General features: G+C 42.2%; 1 protein-coding gene across 1 annotated transcript in view; it reads left to right on the top strand.

The window, feature by feature from the left end:
* The first annotated feature begins 5,752 nt into the window (after positions 1-5,752).
* IQCA1 (IQ motif containing with AAA domain 1) overlaps positions 5,753-23,600 on the top strand; it is a 168,536-nt gene continuing 150,688 nt past the window's right edge. Inside the window, exons 1-3 of the mRNA XM_063115867.1 lie at positions 5,753-5,851; positions 7,188-7,452; positions 14,523-14,586. Of these exons, the coding sequence (XP_062971937.1) occupies positions 5,753-5,851; positions 7,188-7,452; positions 14,523-14,586 (428 nt within the window). The remainder of the gene's footprint in view (positions 5,852-7,187; positions 7,453-14,522; positions 14,587-23,600) is intronic.

Here is a 23,600-nt window from a genome sequence, read left to right as displayed (position 1 = left end):
GAGGAGGGAGGGGGGGTTACCGGGCCCTGCTGCTGTCACCGCATGGGCGACAGCGACAGTGGCAGGGCCCGGTAAACCCCACTTACCTTTCTTGCGGAGCTCCGGATCAAGGCTAAGGATCTGCCTTCACCTCGATCCTCTTCGCAACGCTCCGCCAGCCCCCCAATCCTCTTCGCCTCCGTTTTAAGGGGAGGCGAAGCACCCCACTCCGCTTCTAATTCGCCGGTCCAATTAGAAGCGGAGCACATCCCTAGAAACAGGAGTTGTCTGTCTGTAGCTGAAGCACCCACAGTCCTACAATGGTTGGGGGAAGAGAGAAAGTAGCCAAGTTGTTTTTGCGTTTTCCTAGAAAACAGGCTCAATCCTCTGGATACCTACCTGAAACTAAGCCTTTAGCTTAAAATCCTGTGCACACTAACCTAGAAATTAGTTCCATTATACTCAGTGGGGCTTATTTCTCAGTAAACATGCATAGCATGAACATTGGGCAAGTATATATAGGCAGAACGTTTGATATTAGGAATTCGGAAAGAAATACAAGCAAGCTCTAACTGATGGATAGGGATGCAGAGCAAGGAATATCAAAGCAAGAATCATTTTCAAAAAGGTGAATCTCCCCTGCCCCAACATCAAGAACCATTGACAAGTAATCAACTGCTAATTAGCAGATGGGGAACAAGAAGATTTCATTCAAGATACTCATATTTACTGGTTGAAATCTTTACAGAAGATAGACTCAAGAACATTGAAGGAAGAACCTTTTCAATTGACAACCCACCCACCCCAACCCAACCCACACATTCATAAACATCAAAGATTACTAGTAGAAATTTGCATTACCCTAACTGACAGGTGGAACAAGAGGTTGTCATTCAAAATACTCATATAAATTATTATTAAAGTGAGGACATCACCAAGTAGCTCATATTTCCCCTTAGACTTATGTATCTTTTAGGCTCTTGAGAGATCTAGTGCAAGAAAGTTGGGTCATACAGGTCAAAAGAGAAATGGAAAGAAACTGAAAGAACTCCATAGTTAGGGCGAGTACATACCATATAAACGCAATCAACACCCACTATTGCAGCTGTTGTGAAACAAACATTGATTTAAAATGAAGACTCATTTCCTACAAGAGTAATCTCTTTCTTAAAGGGTTAGAGATAATTTTCATGGGCATCAATGTGTATTTGACTTGCAGTGATAGTCTTTCACTGATGAGTGTTGTTAAGCGTCAGCTAAGCATCTGGAGCAAATGACTAGTTAGGTCCATTTCAAACACTGTACATGTGGGGCCCAGCTCTATCAAAAACTGTACCAGAGGGAATTTAGAACAGCAACCAGGAGGCAGGGTTGTAACTGTTACAGAAAGTGTTGTGCAGTCTGTTTATATAGAGGAGAACATACCACTTAACATGTTTATGCTGTATCTTGGAAATGAGATGTACTATCAATAATGCATTTTGATTTACTGCAAGTTCAAGACAGGTCAATGTGCCATGAACAATAACCTCAGGATGGAGATTAATGTTCCACTGGAGCTAGTATTTACCTTATGCCATCTGCAATGTAACTTCTGCCAGTGCTACACAAAGTAATATGAGCAGACTGCAGAATGCTGATAATACTGAGACCTGTAAGAACTGTTTTGTCTAAAGACCATCAGGCTACCCTTTGTTACACTTAAAAACAACAACAAGTAGCTGTGATTCAAAATGCCTTTTCAGATTCTTTTTATTATTGCATTTATATCCTGCCTTTTTTCCTCTAAGGAACCCAAGGCGGTGTACATAATCCTCCTCCTCTCCATATTATCCTCACAATAACCTGTTAGGTAGGTTAGGCTAAGAGTCTGTGACTGGCCCAAAGTCACCCAGTGGGTTTCCATGGCCGAGTGGGGAGACTAGAACCCGGATCTTCTGACTCCCAGTTTGACACTTTAGCCACTTCGCCACACTGGCTCTTTGGATGAAAAGTTGCAGGATGGGACAGTGCTCTCTCTCTCTCCCCTAAGGTTATCAACTATGCAGGCTTGCTCTAGAGGCAGGAGTGGGCAACTTGCAACTCCCATCATCCCTCACAAATTGCTATGCTGGCTAAGGGCTGATGAGAATTGCAGGCCCAACAACATCTGAAAGGCCACAAGTTGCCCAATCCTAACTAGAGTAAATGTTCAGGAAATGTTGCTGGGACCAGTGGAGGCTGGTGGCTCTTATCTGAATGGTTTTGTGAATCCATTCTGGGTTTCATTCAGAACCATCCAGAACTCTAAAAAAAAGCTGTCCAAGGTGCTGAATCTATTTTGGGACTAGGTTTCAGCGCCTTAGATAGCTCCTTTAGAGTTCTGGATGGTTCTGACTGAAACCCAGAATGGATTCATAGACCATCAAAATCGGAGCCACCAGCTTCCACTCACTGGGACATATTTCTACCATAACAGGTCTACAAACAAGGTCTAGAAACAATTTGTGCCATACACAAATCCATAACAAAAAAGAGGTGGAAAATATACACTAGTGCTTGAAGAGAGACTGATATTATTTTTACAAAATGGCCTGAGGCATTTTAAACTTTGCAACTTTTCCTTTTTGAAATTCTGTCCGGAGAGAACAAACACTCTTTCTTCAGTTACTACCCATTGTCAGAAAAAGAGCCAGTTCCCTCCTGGGAAAAGTAGCAAAAAGGTGTGGGGACGACGGGACACCTGTAAAGCTTGGGATGTATTGAGCCATTTTATAAAACTAAAGCCATCTTTTGGGGTACTATTGGAGACCTTTCTCTTGCTTTTATCTTAATAGAGGAACAAATCATAAGTACATATACTACACAACTGGCATCACCACAAGATGTAGGCCCAGAACTGACTGGGCCTAAGGATCATGCAAAGGCTTTGCGGTAATATGGAGAAATTCCCTCATCCATTTGGTGAACTGCAGTACACAATAATGCTTGCCTTATGGATGCTGTCACCAGGCAGAAGAATGTGGGCTGGAGACCGATAATGACTTTTGAATGAGTTGACAACTGTTTTTCTTCTCATAGTGTAGGGAAAAAACTTGTTTCATTGTTTCCTCTAGTTATACAGTTTTTAATGTTTTAATGTACTACAAAACCCTGCAAAACCTGCTTACTGCAGGAAAAGTGGGATGAGTATACATACAAATGAGAACAAAAATGCTTTTAAACTGCCCTCAACTCCCTAAAAAATTGACAACTTGAATCACCTCCCTAACAAACATTTATCCAACTCCTTTTTTAAAATCTTCAGAGAGAAACCCCATAGCTTCAGAATGTAAATTGTTCTGTTTCAGAAATGTTCTTCTTACAGATTAAACAAAAAGTCCTAGGTCTTCAACTTAAATCTTTGTTTTTGTTCTTCTGCTAATGGCCACCTTTCTCTGCTTCCACTGCATTTTGAAGCATGGCCAGATGCTCAGACAAATGGAAAAGGGAAACTTTAGGTGATGTGCAGCTGGCGATGACATTGGGGGAACTAGAGGGAGTGGGAGGACTTTAGCCTGTGTTGTATGTATGTGGTTTGCGCTGAGTGCTGTGGTGTAATTATTTATTTATTTTTATTTTATTTATCATACTTATACCCCGCTCCTCAGCCAAAAAAGGCTCTCGGAGCGGCTTACACTTAGGAAAAAAGACAGTCCCTGCCCTCAGGCTTATAATCTAATAAAGACATGACACACAAGGAAAAGGAGTCAAGGAGGGAGGGAGGGAGGAGAGAGAAAGAGAGAGAGAGAGTCCAGCAGGAGCAGGCCCCGATGTTACTTCTGCCTGCTCCTGTCCCCTCGGTCCTTCTTCTTCCCCACAGGGCCAAGATGGCAGTTTGCCCTGTGGGGGGGGGAAGAGTCCAGCAGGAGCAGGCCCCGATGTTACTTCTGCCTGCTCCTGTCCCCTCGGTCCTTCTTCTTCCCCACAGGGCCAAGATGGCAGTTTGCCCTGTGGGGGTGGGGGAAGAGTCCAGCAGGAGCAGGCCCCGATGTTACTTCTGCCTGCTCCTGTCCCCTCGGTCCTTCTTCTTCCCCACAGGGCCAAGATGTTAGCTGGCTTGTTTGCTTGCTTTAGTGTGATGTATGGTGTGTGTGTGTGTGTGTGTGTGTGTGTGTGTGTGTGTGTGTGTGTGAGAGAGAGAGAGAGAGAGAGAGAGAGAGAGAGAGAGAGAGAGAGAGCACCACCTTCTGTGAAATGAATCTTTTGTTGTGCTTTGGGATTTGGCATTTGAGATTTGGCCCCCACCACTGCCTTGCACTCCATTTCTTGCACTCCATTTCTTGCACTCCATTTCTTGGCCAGGTTACTTTTCCCTGAGCCTCATCAGTTGCGTTCTGTGCGGAGTGGTAAAGTGCAGGTTGAGAAGTATGGTTTTGTGTTTTGGAAGTTAGCCCACACTTTGTACTTTGAATCTAGGGCACGTCCTCCTGAAGGAAAATTTCTGCCTAATTTCCTCTCTGTAGTGGTTGGAGGCTTTAAAATATGTACAACAATGTTACCATTTTGTAAACTGTACTGGAATTGTTGTTGTATATCTTTCAATTTGCCACAACTTATTCATTTAATTTCATTTTTATCCCACCTTTCCCCCAAGGAGCTCCCCCAGCATTTTATCCTCAACAACCCTGTGAAGAAGCCAGATTGAGGAACAGTAACTGCTCCAAGTCACCCAATGGGCAGGGCAGTGATTTTGAAACCAAGCCTCCAGCACTCTATTCACTATACCATACTGGCTCACATTGTCAGGTGCACAACTTTATAAAAAAATGAGGACTAGTACATTTAAGTAGACTTTGTGAAGGGTGCACTACTTCTAGATCCTGTTTTCCCCATTACAGCTTCTCATTGATTTTATGGCTCTGCCTGACATACAATCTTCACTCCACTGGGACAAGAGAAGTTGCTTCACCCAATGGCTTTTCTATGGTGCTGTCGTGGAGAAGTGGAAGCCAGGCTTTGTTTTCTTTTTAAAAAATCCAGAACCCATCCTGTGGATATTGACAGTGTTGGGATACACCTGGCTGGATATCCGCAAATGTTTTTGAAAACACTTGTAGTAAAGTGGTTCTATTTCACCATAATGCACCTGAAAAGTTTTACAATTGTAATCTAGAGCTACTTTAATAAATCTCCAGTACCTTTAAAGAAAACACTTCTTTTGGGAGCAAATGTAAATTAGTTCAAGAGAGTTGTTACATGCAGCAATAGGTGCCCTGAGAACAGAAACTTATGAACCTCATCTTTATCCATTTAAATGCAATCTTAACTCTAGTTGTTACCAGCAAAAGCAGAGAGCAGCACACACAAGTATAGGCAGAGATACGATCATATAACATTGTCTTACTTCTGAGCATCGCCATTCACCCATCAACTTCAAAACAAAAAGGAGACTTTGCAGGCTATAATTTTTGCTGCTTTTAGTGACAGAAAGGCACTAGAAGTAGGAAACTATTATATTTTCAAAGTTTCATACATGAGCACTTTACTTGTTATTCTTAAATGCCACCATCAATTAATGAAGGGGAAAATGAAATGTGAAGCAGATAGTCGTCATCTGTTCTGCTTACTACCTGAGTAAAATTTCAGGGCTGTCAAATTAAAAAAACTCTCTCTCTCTCTCTCTCTCTCTCTCTCTCTCTCTCTCTCTCTCTCACACACACACACACACACACACACACACACACACTGCCAATTCTACATGTAGGAAAAAGACTGGATTCTGTAGCCATTTCTTCTTTCACTCGCTAAATCCATGAAGAGGGTCAGCCTGTACTGCTCAGAGATAGCCAGTTCCTCCGTGAGCTGCAGCCACCAGGATCCTCCTCCCAGCCCCATTTGCAAAGTGTCCTTGGTAAGAATGCTCCCTTCTACGCCCCAAAAACCACACATGGGGAATATCCAAAAGCCATTTCCCATAGTGCTGCTGGCAGAATTTCAAACACAGAATGATCTTAGCCCCCCAATTGCTCCATTAAGAACAGTAATGTATGACATTAATTTCAAGAAGTAGAGGAATTTAGTCAACATCATATTACTGGAAAAGAAGAGTTGTTCTAGAACACAGGATGGGAGATGTATATCAGCTTATAATGAGATGAAAATGAGTCAGACCCTTTCAGTAGTTATAAATGATCTCCCCACCCCAAATAATAGGGAACACATGCTAATATAATGAGAAACATTATGATGTTTGAACTGTTATGTGTGTGAGGGTTCTGTGTTGTTTGAAGGCTTCTGAAGCACTGTGTACTTTTAGTTAATAGCCATGACATCACCCAAGCAGGAACTAATTAAACTAACAGAAAAATTGTGATGAAAATAAGGGGTGCTTTCTGTCGCTGTTGGTACCCAAAGCAACTAGCAACATTATCAAAGAACTTCATCATATACAACGGATGGACCCAGTTACATTTATTTATTTCAAGCATTTCCATACTGCTTTTCAGATATACAACCTCCCAAAGCGATTTACAGTGTTGTGAGGGGATAGGCAAGAATTTAATAATCGTTTGTACAACATAACAGAATAAGATTGGAGCAAACTAAACCTGAAAGGCCTAGATGAAAAACTGTTCATTTACCACTCTGGTTGCAAATACTAAAAGTGGCTAAAAGCACACACTATCTCACTTACGCTGTCCACTTTTCTAGTCAGACAGTCTCATGCCTGCCATAAAATATATATGTTTAGGGACAAACCCTATCATTAAGTATGTTTTGGTAACCCAGGTGGTCTTCCTCAACGAAGTCAGGGGGAGACAGAAACTGGGAAGAAGAAAGATGATGGGAAAGGGAGGGAGATACATTTAAAAAAGAGAGAGAGAGAGTGAAATTTTTTTAAAAAAAAGATAGCAGGGCCCTTGTCTACATGAGGGGAAAGCCCCCGGGGCAGCTCCACACTAGCGGCACATCGTTTATATGACGCTTCAGCCATCACGGAACCACCCCTGGGCTTTCCTTCAACGACCCGAAATTAAAAGGTCGGGGGCTTACCCCAACTTTTTCTTCTTCCAGCGAGGTGACGGCGCATCCCCAGTCTGTCAGCATCTTCCAAATTTGCGTTGGAGGCGTTTCCCAGCCAATAGCGACCCCTGATTGGTCGTCGGAAAGCCTCCGGCACAGCTGACGGCTCCCTCTCGCTGCCCCCGCCTTGCCTTGTATTGTGGATCTTGCCCCTCGTTCACCAGTGCCTCCCTGTAAGTGCTGGCAAGTGCCCCGGCAAGGTGAGGGCAGCAGCGCCACACTGGGGGCCACGGAGGGGAGAGGTGGGGTTACCACTTCCCCAGCTGCCCAGAGCCAAGGAGAGCAACACCTTGGCTCTGCTGCTGATCTGCCTGGTGAAGAGCCTTGCGGTGCCCAGCGGTCTGGAGCAGACGACAGTCCACCCCATCCTCTGCCACACTTATGCTCCTTGCCATGGGGACTACCTGGCAGAAGCGCAAGTGCGGGATAGTAGGGGCTCAAGGCACCCTCGTATAGACACACCCCAAGGCCAAATAGGGTCCCACATAATGACCTGGTTCACATGATCATAATGAGCTTGGGCTATTATGTGGTGTGATTTCTATAATCATCACCCGGGTGCAGTTTGTCATGTCATCTGAATCTGGGCAATATGGCTTGTTGGAGAGGGATGCCTAGAGAAGGCAGTAGTTGATACAAAAAGAATGCAGGTTTTCTTTTCATTTTGATAAGAATGAGGTCTCTTTCCTGGATACAATGGTCTATCACCACTCTAATCATTTCTATTTGAAAACATACATAAATCCTACTGATAAAAATTCTCTTTTGCGTTATTATTATTATTATTATTATTATTATTATTATTTTATTATTATTTATTTATATAGCACCATCAATGTACATGGTCCTTTCATCCTCCACATGTACGCAGTAACTTACCTGTTGGGCAACTTTTTCATTTTAAAAGGGACTCCTCAGAACATTCTAATTTTCTTTGACAAAAAAACAGATTCCGCCACCAATTATTGGACAGGGGATATCCACTTTCTGTTATTACGAAAGCTGAAAGACGGGTGGATGCTACTCCTAGATCAGATTTATTATCTGGATCTTCAAGGCCCTCGGTTAATAGAATTACCTGCTTCTTTGATCATTCGCCACTAGCCTACGCTATCCTAAGATCAATCCGGAAGGATTGGCATACATATAGCGAGCTACCTTCCAGGACCACCACACCTCAAAGAAGAAGCCTTCGGGATCAACTTATACACTCAGATATTGACCCTCCTAAGAAAATCACCTTTCAATAGGTGATTTCAGATGTGGGGGATTACTGTCTGTTCTTTAACCTTTCAAACAAGGGAATTCCAACATCCCTTAGATAACCGGATTTTTCGGCTACGTCATTTTTCAAACTGTTCTACAAAACATGTCATTTATGTTATCATTTGCCTATGTAACTTAATTTACATTGGCAAAACGATATGCAGTATTCGGACAAGGATCGTCAAACACCCCTCCAAACTGAAATATAATATTTTGGAAGCACCATTGGTTGGTTCAGCACTTCATTGACTATTCACATAAATATGATTATTTCAAATTTTTGGTGATCGACAGGATTTACACTCACCAACATAACTGGTGTGATTATAATAATCTACTTCTCAAAAAAGAGGCAGAAAGGAATTTCCGTTTAAATCCAACACAGCCTAATGGATTCAATATCAATATAGACTATTCTATTTATTTGGGTTAACCACGGCTGGTTGCCAATTAGTTATCAGCTTTTCACTGATAAAAAAGCCTTTGAATGAACTAACAGCTACCAGCTGCTCATTAAGAATCTGTTTGAGGCTTTTGCCTGGGTTTTCAAGATTGGAGTTTCTCCATTCCTCTATTGATAATAAATACTATTGTTTAAGGTTGACTTCATATATACTTCTTTACAGAGATTACACATGGAATGGAGGTTTGAATGCCCCACTTTCCCCCACAGTGTTATCCCTATAGATGTTGGTGAGTTAAAAACTTCTTACACCAAACTGAATACTTCTCGCACCAACAATATTATGATTGGAATTTCAATTTGTTCATGGGGGATAATAAAACTTTTATCTATTATTATTTCTTTTCAGTGTCTCTGAGGAAGTAACTCGCAAAAACAGGATTTATAAACCGGTAGCCTGTTTAAAAGGTCCATAAACACTGAAGAGACTTATTTGTGATTTTACATGTAGATTCCTAGTGTAACTACATTATATTGTATTGTTCATTAGGTTTTGAAATATTGAAGAGACCTATACATGTCTCAATACTATTGATTATTATTACAATTATTACAATTATTACAATTGTACAACATTTATAACTTATAAATTATCTGCTAAAGATTGTTTTTGTTAAAATAACGCTGAATTTTTGTTCTTGTTGTAAAACCTTTGGTTCGTTATAACTGTTCACCCTGTCTTTGACTTTAACATTTATACTATAGTAGTTGTGTGCCTTGTGCACTATTTTGTCTGCATTTTGTTGGAGAGGGAAACAACCCTCCAATAATCCATGGGCTGTTTTAGGGTTATGGGAGGGTTGTTTCTCCTGCTAACAAGCCATCCCACCTGGGTTCCATTGATACAACAAGTCGCCGTGATTATGGAAATTGCACCATGCGTACACTTGACATGCACAATTTAAATAAGCCACTGTGGCTTATTTTGATCATGCGAACTGGGCCAATATGTGCAAGGGGCTTCACCACAAAACTACTGTCAATGCTCAGTCCTGGAACATGAAAAATAATTAGAAAGATAACAATGATCTTTAGCAATATGTATGGAATAACTTTCTCTCACCACTTGCACACACCTTGAATTAGAGGATACAAGTGTAGATCTGTGGCATTTCCTTTAAGAACATAAGAGCCATGCTGGATCAGACCAAGGGTCCATCTCGTCCAGCACTCTGTTCACACAGTGGCCGACCAGCTGTTGACCACAGACCTACAAGCAGGACATGGATGCAACAGCACCCTCCCACCAATGTTCCCCAACAATTGGCGTATGCTTACTGCCTCAGCTAAGGTTGCACTTAGACATCAGGGCTAGTAGCTACTGATACCCTTCTCCTACAGGAATTTATCCAACTCCCTTTTAAAGCCATCCAAATTGGTGGCCATCATGACATATTGCGGTAGTGGATTCCATAGTTTAACTATGCACTGTGTGAAGAAGTACTTCCTTTTATTCATCCTGAATCTCCTACCAATCTCCTTCATTGGATGATCCCAGGTTCTAGTATTACAGGAGAGGGAGAAAAATGTCTCCCTATTCACATTCTCCACACCACGCATAATTTTGTACACCTCTACCAGGTCTCCCCCTAGCATCCTTTTCTCCAAGCTGAACAATTCCAGCTGTTGTAACCCTCCCTAATAGAGGAGATACTCCAGTCTCTTGATCATTTCAGTTGCTCTTTTCTGCACTTTCTCCAGCTCTACAGTATCTTTTTCAGTGTGGTGACCAGAACGGTACACTATATTCTAAATGTGATCACACCATAGATTTGTATAAAGGCAGTATGATATTGGCAGTTTTGTTCTTGATTCCTTTTGTAATAATACTTAACATGGAGCTTGCCTCCTTTACAGTGGCTGCACACTAGGTTGACATTGTCATTGAGCTGTCCATCACAACTCCAAGATCTCTTTCTTGGTCAGTAATTGCCAGCTGAGATCCCATCAGGTTATACGTGAAGTCGGGATTTTTTATCCCAATGTGCATCACCTTAACACTTGCTTACACTGAACTGCATCTGCCATTTGGATGCCCACTCTCCCAGCTTGGAGAGAACTTTTTGGAGTGCCTCACAATCCCTTTTTGTTTTAACCACCTGAAATAACTTGGTGTCATTGTCAAATGTGGGCACTTCACTGATCACTCCTAATTCCAGATCATTTATGAATAAGCTTAAAAGAATTGGTCCCACTATCGATCCCTGTGGGACCCCACTATTTACTTCCCTCCATCGGGAGAATTGACCATTTATTCCTACTCTCTGCTTTCTGTTCTTTAACCAGTTACTGATCCATAAGAGGATGTCTCCTCTTATTCCATGTCTACTAAGTTTATTCATGAGTCTTTGGTGAGGGTCTTTATCAAAAGCCTTTTGAAAGTCCAAGTAAACAATGTCCACCACATCACCCCTGTCTATATGTCTATTGACATTTTCAAAGAACTCTAAAAGATTAGTGAGACAGGACTTACCCATGTTGATTCCCCACACCCCAGAAGAACTTGTCCTTTTTATGCTTACTATTTTTTTTCTTTAATAACGCTTTCAACCAATGCCTGGAACAGACATTAAACTAACCAGCCTGTAATTTCCTGGGTCTCCTCTGGATCCCATTTTTAAAAAATGGTGTTACATTGGTCATTCTTTACTTAGTAGCCACAATGATAATATATGTGTTAAACTTCATATACTTTAGAACATTTTAAATAATCAGTTTGGTTCCTAAGTAAAAGAAAATGTTGTATACATGCCCAGAGCAGCTTTTTTGCTTCTTCACAGGTTCCAGATTATAATAATATCAATAACTAAGTGGTGAAAGATAATCAGGTACCAAGATGTGAAGAAAATGTAAAGTGCATCTTCTGGGGAAAGATATCTAGGGATGTCTTTCAAAACAGTGATCCCTGCACCCGCAATCAAAAGCCACAAGCATGCACAAATGCTCTTTATAGCAGGGTAATATATTTGAAGATGTGGATGTGGCAATCCTAAAATGCCTTTGCAATTTGTGGGTCTTTCAGTGAGGCAATCACATCTCATATGCATAAAAGGTTTTGCATATGTTTGCGATGATGGAGACATTTAATTCCACATTTATTTTCATTGTGACGAGGAAATAACTTTGTAGCTAAAAGGCACCTAATAATGAGAGACTGCCTCTGTTAGGCCGGGTCACAGGTTCAAATCCAGATGACATCAGAGAGGACAAATGCTGGAAGTTCACAGAAACTGATTTATGCACTAATGCAATCAGGATGGTTACCATGGAAACAGACTGGTGGGACAACTAAGGGATTCCAGCCCCACTGTTAGATTTTTAGGCTAATTCTCGCAATGGAGCATATGTTTCTAACGTTATTATTATCAACCAAAGTAACGGTAATTAAGAAGGAAGTATGTTGAAACAATATATTAGAAATTAGTATATCAAGAAAGAGTAGTCTAAATGGAGTGGAAAATAAGCTGGCAGCAACATTCAAGGCTGCTGCAAACTTCTGTTTCTTGTGGCAGCCCTGCTCCATTATTTAAGCCCTCTCCTTTTACTCTTCCATTATATTGTATAACACACAATGCAGTACCTGGACTCACATAACTACAAGCTGGAGAATGGATGACCTAACTGTGCTCCCAGCCATTCTCCCAGAGCCAGTCTCTGCAGCAGCGAGATCAAAGGGTAGCTATTAACTTCCTTCATAGGGACCTCAGATGTGATACATAATGTTCCACGGTAAAACTCAACCACATTTGGAAATATCTGTGATTTACAAGCTTTAGAGCAAAATGTGGATGTGTAATGCCCAGCCCCTACTCACCTGTTTCTTATCAAAACAAATACTGTTAAGCCTTATAGTGGTAGAATGCTAAAAAAATCCATTCGTTATGTTTCTATAATAATATAGACACATGGCTATTCTCATTGGAAATCCAAGTATTTTATCCTGACTGGAAGGGGTTGGAGTGGGAGGGGAGATAACGAGTTATCCAATTGGTACACCACCACAGATGGAAGGCTCCTTGATCCAGTAGAAGCCTCCCTGAATGGAATGGGAAGAGAGATGGTTTCTGGTAATTCTACTTTTGCCCTGGAATCCCCCTCTCCACATCCACCAAAATCTACTCCAGAGAGTCGGGAGAACCTTTAGAACACTATAGGAACTGGCACAAAGGGAGGAGAAATTGTTTGAAATTGCTTCCTTCCCTGTTCCACTGACATTGCGGGTTGAAAGAGCCATCCATCAGTGGAGGGATGCCAATTGGATTCAGCCATTTGTTTCCTTTTCCTTGACCCAATCCCTTCCAGTTAAGCAAAAGTACTTGGATCATCTTGGAAGTAAAAAAATCCACGAGTCTCTATTTTTGTTGGGCTCCTCCCTGTCCCATGGTGGGATTCCCATAAGGGATCTCTGGGACATGGCACCAAGACCAACCCAGCATGGGAGTTGCAAGCTGGCCACATCCAGGTTAGTAGAGAGTTCACATTAGCAGTCTGTGTCATGGCAGCCCCTGGCCCTGCCATCCATCACCAGTGCTCCTGGCATGTGGGGCCAGGAGTGGGGAATTGCATAGCAGGCGGGCTGGCCAATGACAGGATCCACGCCCTATCCCACCGCCATGCCTATTCCAGTGAAAGTCAATAAAGTTGTGGCCAATTTATTTTTCCAGCTAAGTCTGTGTGTCTAATTAGTTTCTTTCTCTTCACCACCTGGACCCAACAAAGTGCTGCCTGTACAATCACAGCCAAATGCCCACTAAAATCAAGTTAATCCTGGTTTCAGTCCTAGTACTTTATGGAAGTACCTATATGGCTTGGATCCAGGTTATCTGATAGACCGTATTCTCCCTTATGAGCCTGCCCATGCTTTGAGATCTTCTGGGGAAGCCCTTCTTTCAGTCCCACCATCTTCATCTTGGCAGGAACATGGGACGCAGCCTTCTCGGTGGCTGCTCCAGTGCTCTGGAACTCTCTTCCCAGGGAAGCTAAACTGGCTCCCTCCTTGATGGGCTTTCGGAAGCAGGCAAAAACTTTTTTGTTCCAACAGGCCTTTGGAGAATAATCTCGTCCTCCACCTATGTTAAAGACTTGTAAAATTGTCATGTATTTTAAACGTTTAATGTTTTAATTTTGTAAAAAAAAAAAATTAAAAAAATGTACATTTCTTTTCCTAGCTTTTAAAATGTATATGTTTTAAATTTTGTAAGGCCACCTTGAGGCCCAGTATTGGGCAAAATGCGGGATACAAATAAATATAATTGCTGTCTGCAGTTAGCTCTTGCACTTCTCTGGCATTCAAACTGCACATAAATGCAAAAAAGACATGGTGTTATAGACAGTTTGGATACTGTTCGTATAAAAGCCATGCTCTTCAGGAATGTGCATGGGCAGCTGTGTGAGTAAAAGTGTAGGATGAGGATAAGTAACTTCAAAAATGCATAACAATGTAATGTTTGAGCTTTAAGTCACTGGGAGAAAAACTTAGGTGGGGCTCCAGAACAATGCATTCTGAGGAGGATTTGAATTCTTGGCTCTTTCATTCTCAAATTGAATGAAGCTGTCACCCTTTGAGACTTCAGACACAAGAATGCAACATTCCAGCTGCAGCTGGTGCGATCATAGTACAAGGGCATAATTAATGCTTTAGTGGGGCCTACTGTCTGGAGCCAGATGCTTTTGTTTAAATATTGGTGTCATCCTTTCCTTAGCGGGTGTTTAAATCACACTGATGTGAAGATTTGAGGGAATATATACAAAAATGTGTTACCATACCTAGAGGAAGTTGTTTGCTCCCATCCTCTCACAAGCCTCTCAGATCAATCTCAAAAGTTTCAGAGATTGTAAGTACCAGCGAAAACCGATGCTTGCACAATGTAACTAGAGCAACAAGAAAATCTGTCAATTTGCTGCTGAAATTTGGTGGTGTGGCAGCAAAAGAGAGGCAGATTTTTTCCTCCTTGTGCACTTCGTTTTGAAGGGGAAAAAACCTTTTTTTCCCCAACACATCACTGAATTCTGGTAGTAAATCGGCATTTTTACTCACCGCATTACATGGTGCGAGTGTTGGGAAGGGCCGTAGCTCATAGAGCACATGCTTTGCATGCAGACGGTCCCAGGTTTGATTTGATCCCCGGCTTCTTCAGGGAGGGCGAAGAGAGAATCCTGCCTGAAACCTGGAGAGCCTTTGCTGCCAGTCAGTGTCGACAATACTGGGCTAGACGGAACAATGGTCTGACAGCTTCCTACGTTCCTATAGTAATGCAACAGTAATAACACTAGTGCCAGGATGATTTTTGGGACCACATTTGGAATTCTCTGCCATGAGAACTCTGTTGGCCTCCTCTCTTGCGGCCCTTCAGTGGTCCCAAAGTACTTTTTAATCCCACCAAACTTTGGTTGCCTCCCTATATATGTTTTTAATGTTTTTATTGTAGGCTAGCCCTAAAAGTTGGGGTAGCAATATATTAAATAAATAAATAAATAGTTAGAAAGTGGTTAATCAGACATTGAAGGGAAAAGTGGCTCCATGACCTTACTGACAGATTTTAACTGGTTGTAGTGAAGGTAGAGGACAGCTGTTGACATCATCTGTAATCTCTGCACTGGTAACTGTTGGCCACATTGTTGGCACCTGCACACTGTAGGCCTAGCCGTCAGCTTCTTAATCTCATGAAGCAACGGCTGCCCGTAAAGGCGGTACGTGGACCCTCTCCCCTCTGGTCATCATTCTGCAGTGGTGTCCACATAGTTCACCCATGCCTGGGTGAGCCATTGTTGTACCCCTGTATATGTTGCTATCTCTCAACTAGTTCCAGAGCATTTTATAATTAATGAGTCCGTTGCAGAGCAGAGCAGAGCAAGTAGAACACTGCAAACTTCAAGCAGCTGCCAAGGTTGCCATGCTGTGGTGGGTGGCAGGGTAATTATGATGAACACCGCATCATGCTAGGTAGGGCCATGCTAATAAAGCCTTTCCTGCTCAGCCACAATCTTGGTAACTGTCCTCTGTCCCAAGCAGCAATTAGCATTAGTACTAATGCTAACTGCTGCCCGTGGTGTGTGAGTGAGATTTGTGTGTGTGATTTTTACTGAGATGCACTGCAACGCCAATCACTATTGCTCTCCATTCCCCATGCCTGTTATTTAATTGTGTAAAACCCATGACGTATTGCTAATCATGTTGTCAACATAGGGTGACCATATGACAGGAAAAACCCAGATTTGTTAAGATTTTTGGTAACAAATCCAGGAAGGGGGGATTTTTCCATCCTCCCCACCCAAAGGGCAGCTCTACTTTAAGGGGAATTAACAAAAATGCTTACAGTTCTGTCATTTTTAAAGATAAATAGTGGAAACTTGGTACCGTGATAGAGGTAGAGCTTTAGCCATGCCAAACTTGAAGCAGATTTGTTCACCTGTTGATTTTTAGGATTTTTTTTAAAAAAATTGAGGTTTTAAAATTGTTTTTAAAAACAAAACGGTCATTTTTAAAGGTAAAGAAAAAACATGGCACCATGATATCTCTCAAGGAGGTCTTTAGCCATGCTAAGTTTGAAACAGATCTGTTCACCTGTTGATTTTTAGGATTTTTTTTAAAGTTTGAGGTTTTAACATTTTTAAAAACCGCTGGAGCCATATCTTTCAAACTCAGGTTGTCAAACCTCCTCTTTGGGGTCTTGCACCTCATTGTATAGCACACTCATTACTGGTCACTTACAGATGTTCATGGGTCCTTTTGACAATGCTGTCCGCCTCCCACTACTTCTGCTCTTTTTTCCATGACAAAATAAGACCTGGTAAATCTGATTTTTTTGATGGAAGCGAAACTTGCCACCATTTCCTGCTGTGTCCAGTAAAAGCAGCACGATAAAAACGCCCACTGAATGGGCCATGTGGCCATTGCTGGCTTCCTCTTTCTTCCCCATGTGAAGAAAGAGGAAGCTGCTCATCCCTATTGTGGGACAGAAAAGTGGAAGGGAAACATGATTTTCCCCCTCTGATGGCACCCTAATTAGTGTATTTATTCATTTTATTTCTATCCTTTTCTTTAAAAAAAAAATTGAGGTAGCTTACAAACAACTAAACAGCACACAATAACACACCTTGACCTATAAAACAGAAAGTATGTACGTGTCACCTATGTCCCTAAATTTTTACCACTTCCACATACGGTGCTGCCTTAATGCTGTTCACCCAGATAGGTCTTTGTGTACATGGATCAGAAAAAAATCTAAAAACATGAATTTGGGGGTTTTACGTATTTTTAAAGAATTTAATAAAAACCTAGGTTTACGCCTTCAACTCCCAGCATGCCTTGGGTGGAACTCCCAGCATGCCTTGGGTAGGAGGCCAGACTTACTGGCCTTTGGTGGCCATTGTGATTCCTAAAGTCAGTCAACCCAATTCCACATAAAAGGAAACAACCCACATAAATGGGCTGCATCCACTTGCGGTGGCTCCTCCCACCTGCCATGTGTGGTTTTAAAATCATAACTAGATACAACAGCATGTCTTTGAGAGGCTGAACTCTGGACATGCTCAAAGGCACCCCACACTGTTATCAGTTTTCTCAGTAACTGAGGAAAGCACACATGCAGCCTTCACACTTAAGAGGGAGGGAGGGAACGAGGAAAGGGAAACACTCTGCACGTGCCCAGAAACAGGCTTGACGAAGGGGGCCAGCCCCGACCCTTCAGTACAGGCTCCTGATGGAGCACTTCATGGGTGAGAAGTGTGGGCTGAGGCAGCCCCAGCAGGACTTGGCCGGAGTGGTGCACGTCTACTGACAGCCGCTTCCCTCCCCTCCTTGGCGATGCTACTCCTCGATGCTGTGTCAAGGAGCAGCATCAGCCACTTTGCCTACCTTGTCATGAAGGCAAGAGAGGGAATTAATGAATTAAATTTGTTTAGAGGTTAACTTACAGGCCTAGCACTGACCTGCTACTTTAAGATGATTACCTCCGAGCAAAGCAGGGTAAAAACTTGAAATTTGGCATGCTGATAAGTCTGGCTGTACAATGTACCAGAAAAATCTAAAAACATGAAATTTTGGATTTTACGTATTTTTAAAGAATTTAATAAAAAAAACCAGGCCTACAACTCCCAGCACGCCTTGGGTGGAATTCCCAAGAGTCTTCTCTTGCCACCAAACTATGTCTCATGGTCATGACCAGTACAAATTGCTATTATTCCTTCAGGACATTCCATAAATAAAATTTCTTCAGCAGGAGATATTGAAAATGGTTTTATCGTCTATGTGGCTCCATAGCAGGGGCATAATGCCACCAGCACCATAAGGTGGTGGATCCATTTCCCTACTATATGTTATTCAGATATCTGGGTAATGCCAGGTATATTTTGAAAATGTATTTTTTAGGTTTGCATCTTTTTTAGCTGGTAGAAAGGGTGTTGTGTGTCCTGACTGTTTTTGAAGTTTAGACGGCTGCTCCGGCCAAGGCATGATGGGAGGTGTAGGATTTCAGGTAAAACAAAAAATGTGGTTTATCATGAAGCCGTAATTTAAAATATAGTTCTTATTAATATAATTTTCCATTTATTCTAACAAAACAATTTACTAACACAACCGAACTAAAAAAACCAACCAACCTAAAGATGAATAAGTTGCATAGAAATTTATTATACATCAAACATTATTCACAGACCCAAGCAACACCAGGCATATCAGCTAGATAACAAATAATCTAAAAGCAGATTTACAACAAAAATTAAAAGGCATTAGTAGTCAAATCTTTATCAAAGTAACTATCATAGAAAAGCCTTCTGCAATAGAACCATCTTTGCTGCCTCTCGAAAAATGAGCAGCGACAGGGCCAATTATATCTATCTTGGCAGACTGTTCCAAACCATGATTGCTACAACCAAAAAGACCCTACCTAGAGTACCCATATCTAATGGAGGGAGGACCTAAAGAATGGCCTCAGGAATGGAATCTGTTTTCCAGACAGATCCATAGGGGTGGAATGGGGAGGTGATGCTTGATACGGTAGCCTCAGGCCATTTATAGGGTTTAAAGATCCAAACCAGGACCTTGAATTGAGCTCAGAAGCAAATGTCAATGAATGAAACTGGTAAAGGATAGGTTTAATGTGATCTGACCTACCATCTCCATCAGAACTGTGGCAGCTGCATTTGAACCACAGCTCCCAGGCTGTCTTTAAGAGCACTGAGGGCTACTTTGCAAACAAATCTCATTACATTAATCTACTTTTTAAGTGACTAGAGTGGGAATGACTAAGACAAGATATGGGGCCTTGCTAGACCAGGCCTTAGCGCGCCTTCCAGCCCGGTTTCCCTGCTGTGCGTCCAGATGACGCACAGGGGAATCCGGCGGCAGGCCGCAGTGAGGCCTGGTCTAGCGCGCCATAAGCTAAGTCACTTATAGCGCGCTTTTTCCCCAGCTCCAGCCTCAGGCCGGGGCTGGGGGAAGTGTGGAGACTTCCGCGGCTTTTCGCGGAAAAGCCGCGAACCTGGCACAGCGCTCATAGGAGCGCTGTGCCCATCGGCGGGGGGGGGGGGAAAGAGGGGAGGGGGAAGGATGGGAGGGTGGGTGGCACGGGGGAGGGCGGGTGCGATCGCGCCCCTCGCCGCCCGAGCAAGCAGCCGAGCGGCGTTTGCCCGGGCAATGCCGCCCCATCCCGGGCATTGCCCGGGCAAACACCGCTCGGCTGCTTGCTTGGGCGGCGGCGGCGCGATCGCACCCACCCTCCCCCCGTGCCACCCACCCTCCCATCCTTCGCCCCCCCCCCCCGTTTAAAAATAAAAAATAAAAAACACCCTTACCTTCCCGGAGCCTTCGGGCCACCCGCGGCCCCTTTAAACAAAACAAAACAAAAATGGCGGACGCCACAGGGCTTGCGTCCTCCCTGCGGCTCCGCCGTCTGGAAGCGTGGGGGAGGCGCGCTAATGTTAGCGCGCCTCGGCCCCGCCTCCCTGCTGGCGTAAGCCAGCAGGTCTAGGAAGGCCCATGGTTTCTCCAGGAAAAGGCACAGCTGATGTATAAGATGATGGTGGTAAACAGGATCCTGGCCACTACTGCCCTGCCACCTGGGCATACAGGTGTGGGCCAAGATCCAGGGGTATCTCTTAACGGCAAAGCTGCTGGAAGAATTAGGACTGCTTCTGAACATTACATTTGCAGCACAGGAGCAGTGAAAAACAGTACTGTGTGATTGCTGTTGGAAGTAGCTTCCCACACAATTTAGCTAGTTTCAACCTGTCATTACAACTCCATTTTGGTTTCGTTATTGACAGAAATACAGGTTCACACAAACAGCTTCCCATTTGTGAAGTAGTATCCTCATAGTTTTCTTTCCAAGTGATGGCAATACTTCAACACTCCCCCCCGCACACACACATTCTACAGTGAATGCCACATCCATCATTTAAATTCCCTTCTTGTGCAAATAGATTGTAAAATATAGTGTAAATTTCATGAATGAACAACATTGCCAATAAAAAGCCATCATAGCCAATAAAAAAAGTCTTGCTGTAATTTTTATTAAAAATGATGGTAAGTGAAGGGCAGTGCCTTTAATCTGTTGAACTAGCATCATAAATGGGTAATTGAACAGCAGTTGTGGAAAATTCCTCTCCAAATTGGCCTTCCACTGAGGGCTACTTCACAAACATATAAATTACCCAAGTCCTTAAGATCAGATTTTGGACTTGACAAATGTAGACACAGGAACAACCACAGAAAATGCACATACCAGCTCCACCAATCTATAATGTCCTCTAAAAATGAACATATATTTCTAACTTCAGAAAATTCTATTAGAATGCATGACATTTTAAAGGAATCTCTTTCATCGCCTGCATAACAATTGCTTGTCGTCAGATGCTGTGAAGTGGGTTGTAACCTAGGAAAGCTCATGCCAATTTATTAAAATATCTGAACAGCCAAAACAGTCTATTTATGTGCTACATTGAACCATTAAATTTGTAAACAGAAGGCTAACATGGTTATACTATACTATTACTCCATACAAGTTTGTGAATTTGATTTATAACAAAATAATAATAATAACAACTTACCTGCCTCTCCCTCTGGATCAAGGCAGGGAACAACACTGAATACAAAAACATAAAATACATAAAACTGATTAAATACATAAAACCAATACATTATTAAAATCTTTTAAGACATCTTAAAATTTTACTGGGTAGGCCTGCTGGAAGAGATCCGTGTTTATAGCTTTTTTAAAATTCAGAAATACTATTACGCTGGAAGATCTCTCCCAGAGGCCATTCCACAGTCTGGGAACGGTGGAAGAGAAGGTCCTTTGGGTAATGGTTGTCAGTCTAGTATTGGGTGACTGAAGTAAATTCTTCCCAGAGAACCTGAGTGTGCGGGGCGGATTGTATGGGAGAAGGCGATCCCGCAGGTAACCTGGACCCAAACCATGTAGGGCTTTAAAGGTAATAACCAACACTTTATACTTCACCCGGAAACTAAGTGGCAACCAGTGGAGTGATTTTAAAGTCAGTATAATAATAATAATAATAATTTTATAATATGGTCATCCCTAGGTGTACGATTTGCCATATTTTGCACTAGCTGAAGTTTCTGGACTAGGCACAAAAGTAGCCTTATGTAGAGCGCACTGCAGAAGTTGAGCCTCAAAGTTACCAGTGCGTGCAGTACCTTCTTTAGGTCTTCCAACTTTAGGAAGGGAGCAGTTGTTGTATTTCAAACAATAAATGCTACTTCTTTTTTCTTACTTTTTCATGCAAGTAGGGTGGTGCACATGAGTCTTCCAATCCAGTTATTTCCATAAGTACTTATATACTTCAAGCATCTTTTCAAAAGCAATTTAGCAGAGGCAATTCCACACCTTCCTTGGCAGCTTTGTCCAACACTCATTTGTCCACCAACACCATTTCCACATTGTGTATGTTAAATATTACTTTCTATAACTGCTGCTTTGTTCAACAGAGGGCAAAAAAGCAAACAGACACATCCTGTTACTCCTTTAAATATTTAAAATTGTGGTCCCGTTTCCTGTTCCATCACATATTGATCTATCTTCTAGACACTCTGTTATTAATCATATATTATACAATAAATTATCCACTTGTAGAAAATTATTTGCATTCCTTGAACTTTGTATTGGATTCAGATTCCTACTAATTCCTTTGTATATCTTACATTTCTATTGATGGTTAGCAAGTTGTGCTTCTCAGTCTTCTGCAGCTTTAACTCCCAGAAACAACATCACAATCCATTCTGTTTAAATAACTCTGGTGTAATCTATCTTATCCTCCTAAAGAAAGTATCTAGGAAACCTGAATATGTGCTTCCCAAATAGTGAAGTATCTGAAATGTACATAATTCTTTATGAAGTAGCTTCTTGGTTTGTGGGCGGTTCTCCATCACTTCCAATCAAGTTATCCCTTGATGGAACATTAACCATTTAACACTGAAACATTACAAGTGTAAAAAGTGATCCCACTGCTATACTGCAATCCTGGAATGAGTCATGCAACCAATAACCATGACCCAAATGTTTCCACTGAAGTCCCAAGTTGTTGTTTTGTATCATTTATGTAAATAAGTTAATGCCCCCACAAGCATGCATACACATGGTTAGAAAGAAGTGTGTTTTAAATCTCACCTTCCAAAAAACGCTGCTAAGAGAGGAATGCACAGCACCAAAGCTGTCTTGAATCTCTAGGGGAAGGTTAACTGCTTGTGCTATTTGGCATTAAAAAGCAAGGATGCTTGAGGTTAAACACACACCACACAGAATATCAGAGCACTTCAGAATTATAGCTGTGTGTAGTGTGTGTGTGAGAAAAAGAGTTAGTTTTAAGGCATGTTACTAAGTTATAGGAAAGGAAGGCTGCATGGGAGTTTTTCCCAGTGTCGTACTTCAGCACTAAAATGCTCCCTGGGCCTTGCTTTCCCAATCAATCTTGGTTTCTCTGACCATTTTCTTCTGTCAGGCGGTATGTGAAGCCCCACTGGGAGTGAAAAAGTTTTACAGAGCAATTTCACCACCAAAGAAGCTATACTTGTTATCAGTAAACTCACTTGAATTCTTCTTTTGTTGCACAGTTTCCGCGTTTAATCTCAGAATGCCTGGCTTGTGGGTTTCCTTTTGCTTAAGGAACAGCAGTGCTTTAAGTGAAAACAGAGTGTGTTTTTCATTAGTCTTATGGTTCAGGAAGGTAGTATCACTTCGACATGCAGCAGTAGTTTAAAATAAATGAAGCCAACAGTCATCACGGTATTTTTTATAAACTACAACAGCTACGGTGACCATATTTTGGAAACCAAAAAGGAGGACAACATGGCCACCCTATGAGGGGGTGCCCACCAACATGTCCAACCCCCAAGGGGGCATGCTCACCAACATGTCCAGCCCCCAAAGGGGCGTGCCCACCCAAACATGGCCTTGGTCACAGGTCTGATTTCACAGTACACAATTAAGACAAACCTGTTCTACGTAACATCTTAATTTTAAAATCACTGGAATAAAGTATAAGTGAGACATTCAATGTATCTGAAATTAACTTCACTCATTCCTACTTTTGTAGCTTTTGCTGTACGTTGAAGCTTTTGCTATACTGTGTGCTCAGCTACACCAAGCAGGGTATTCCACTATGAAAGCGGTATATAAAAGACAGGAGCCACACTATTACTTTATAGATTGATTGAACTGCACTGCAGGATCTACACTACTGCTTTATAGTGGTACTGAAGTGCACTGACAACTGTTGGGACCCATGACACATCTACACCAAGCAGGATATAACACTATGAAAGTGGTATGAAAGCAGTATATGGTATGTGTCATGGGCCCCAACAGTTGCCAGTGCACTTCAATACTGC

This window comes from Elgaria multicarinata, chromosome 2, assembly GCF_023053635.1.
Source record: "Elgaria multicarinata webbii isolate HBS135686 ecotype San Diego chromosome 2, rElgMul1.1.pri, whole genome shotgun sequence".
In the NCBI taxonomy this organism is placed as follows: Eukaryota; Metazoa; Chordata; class Lepidosauria; order Squamata; family Anguidae; genus Elgaria; species Elgaria multicarinata.
Note: the sequence above shows the minus strand (reverse complement) of the source record. Positions and strands in the feature narration are given on the sequence as shown.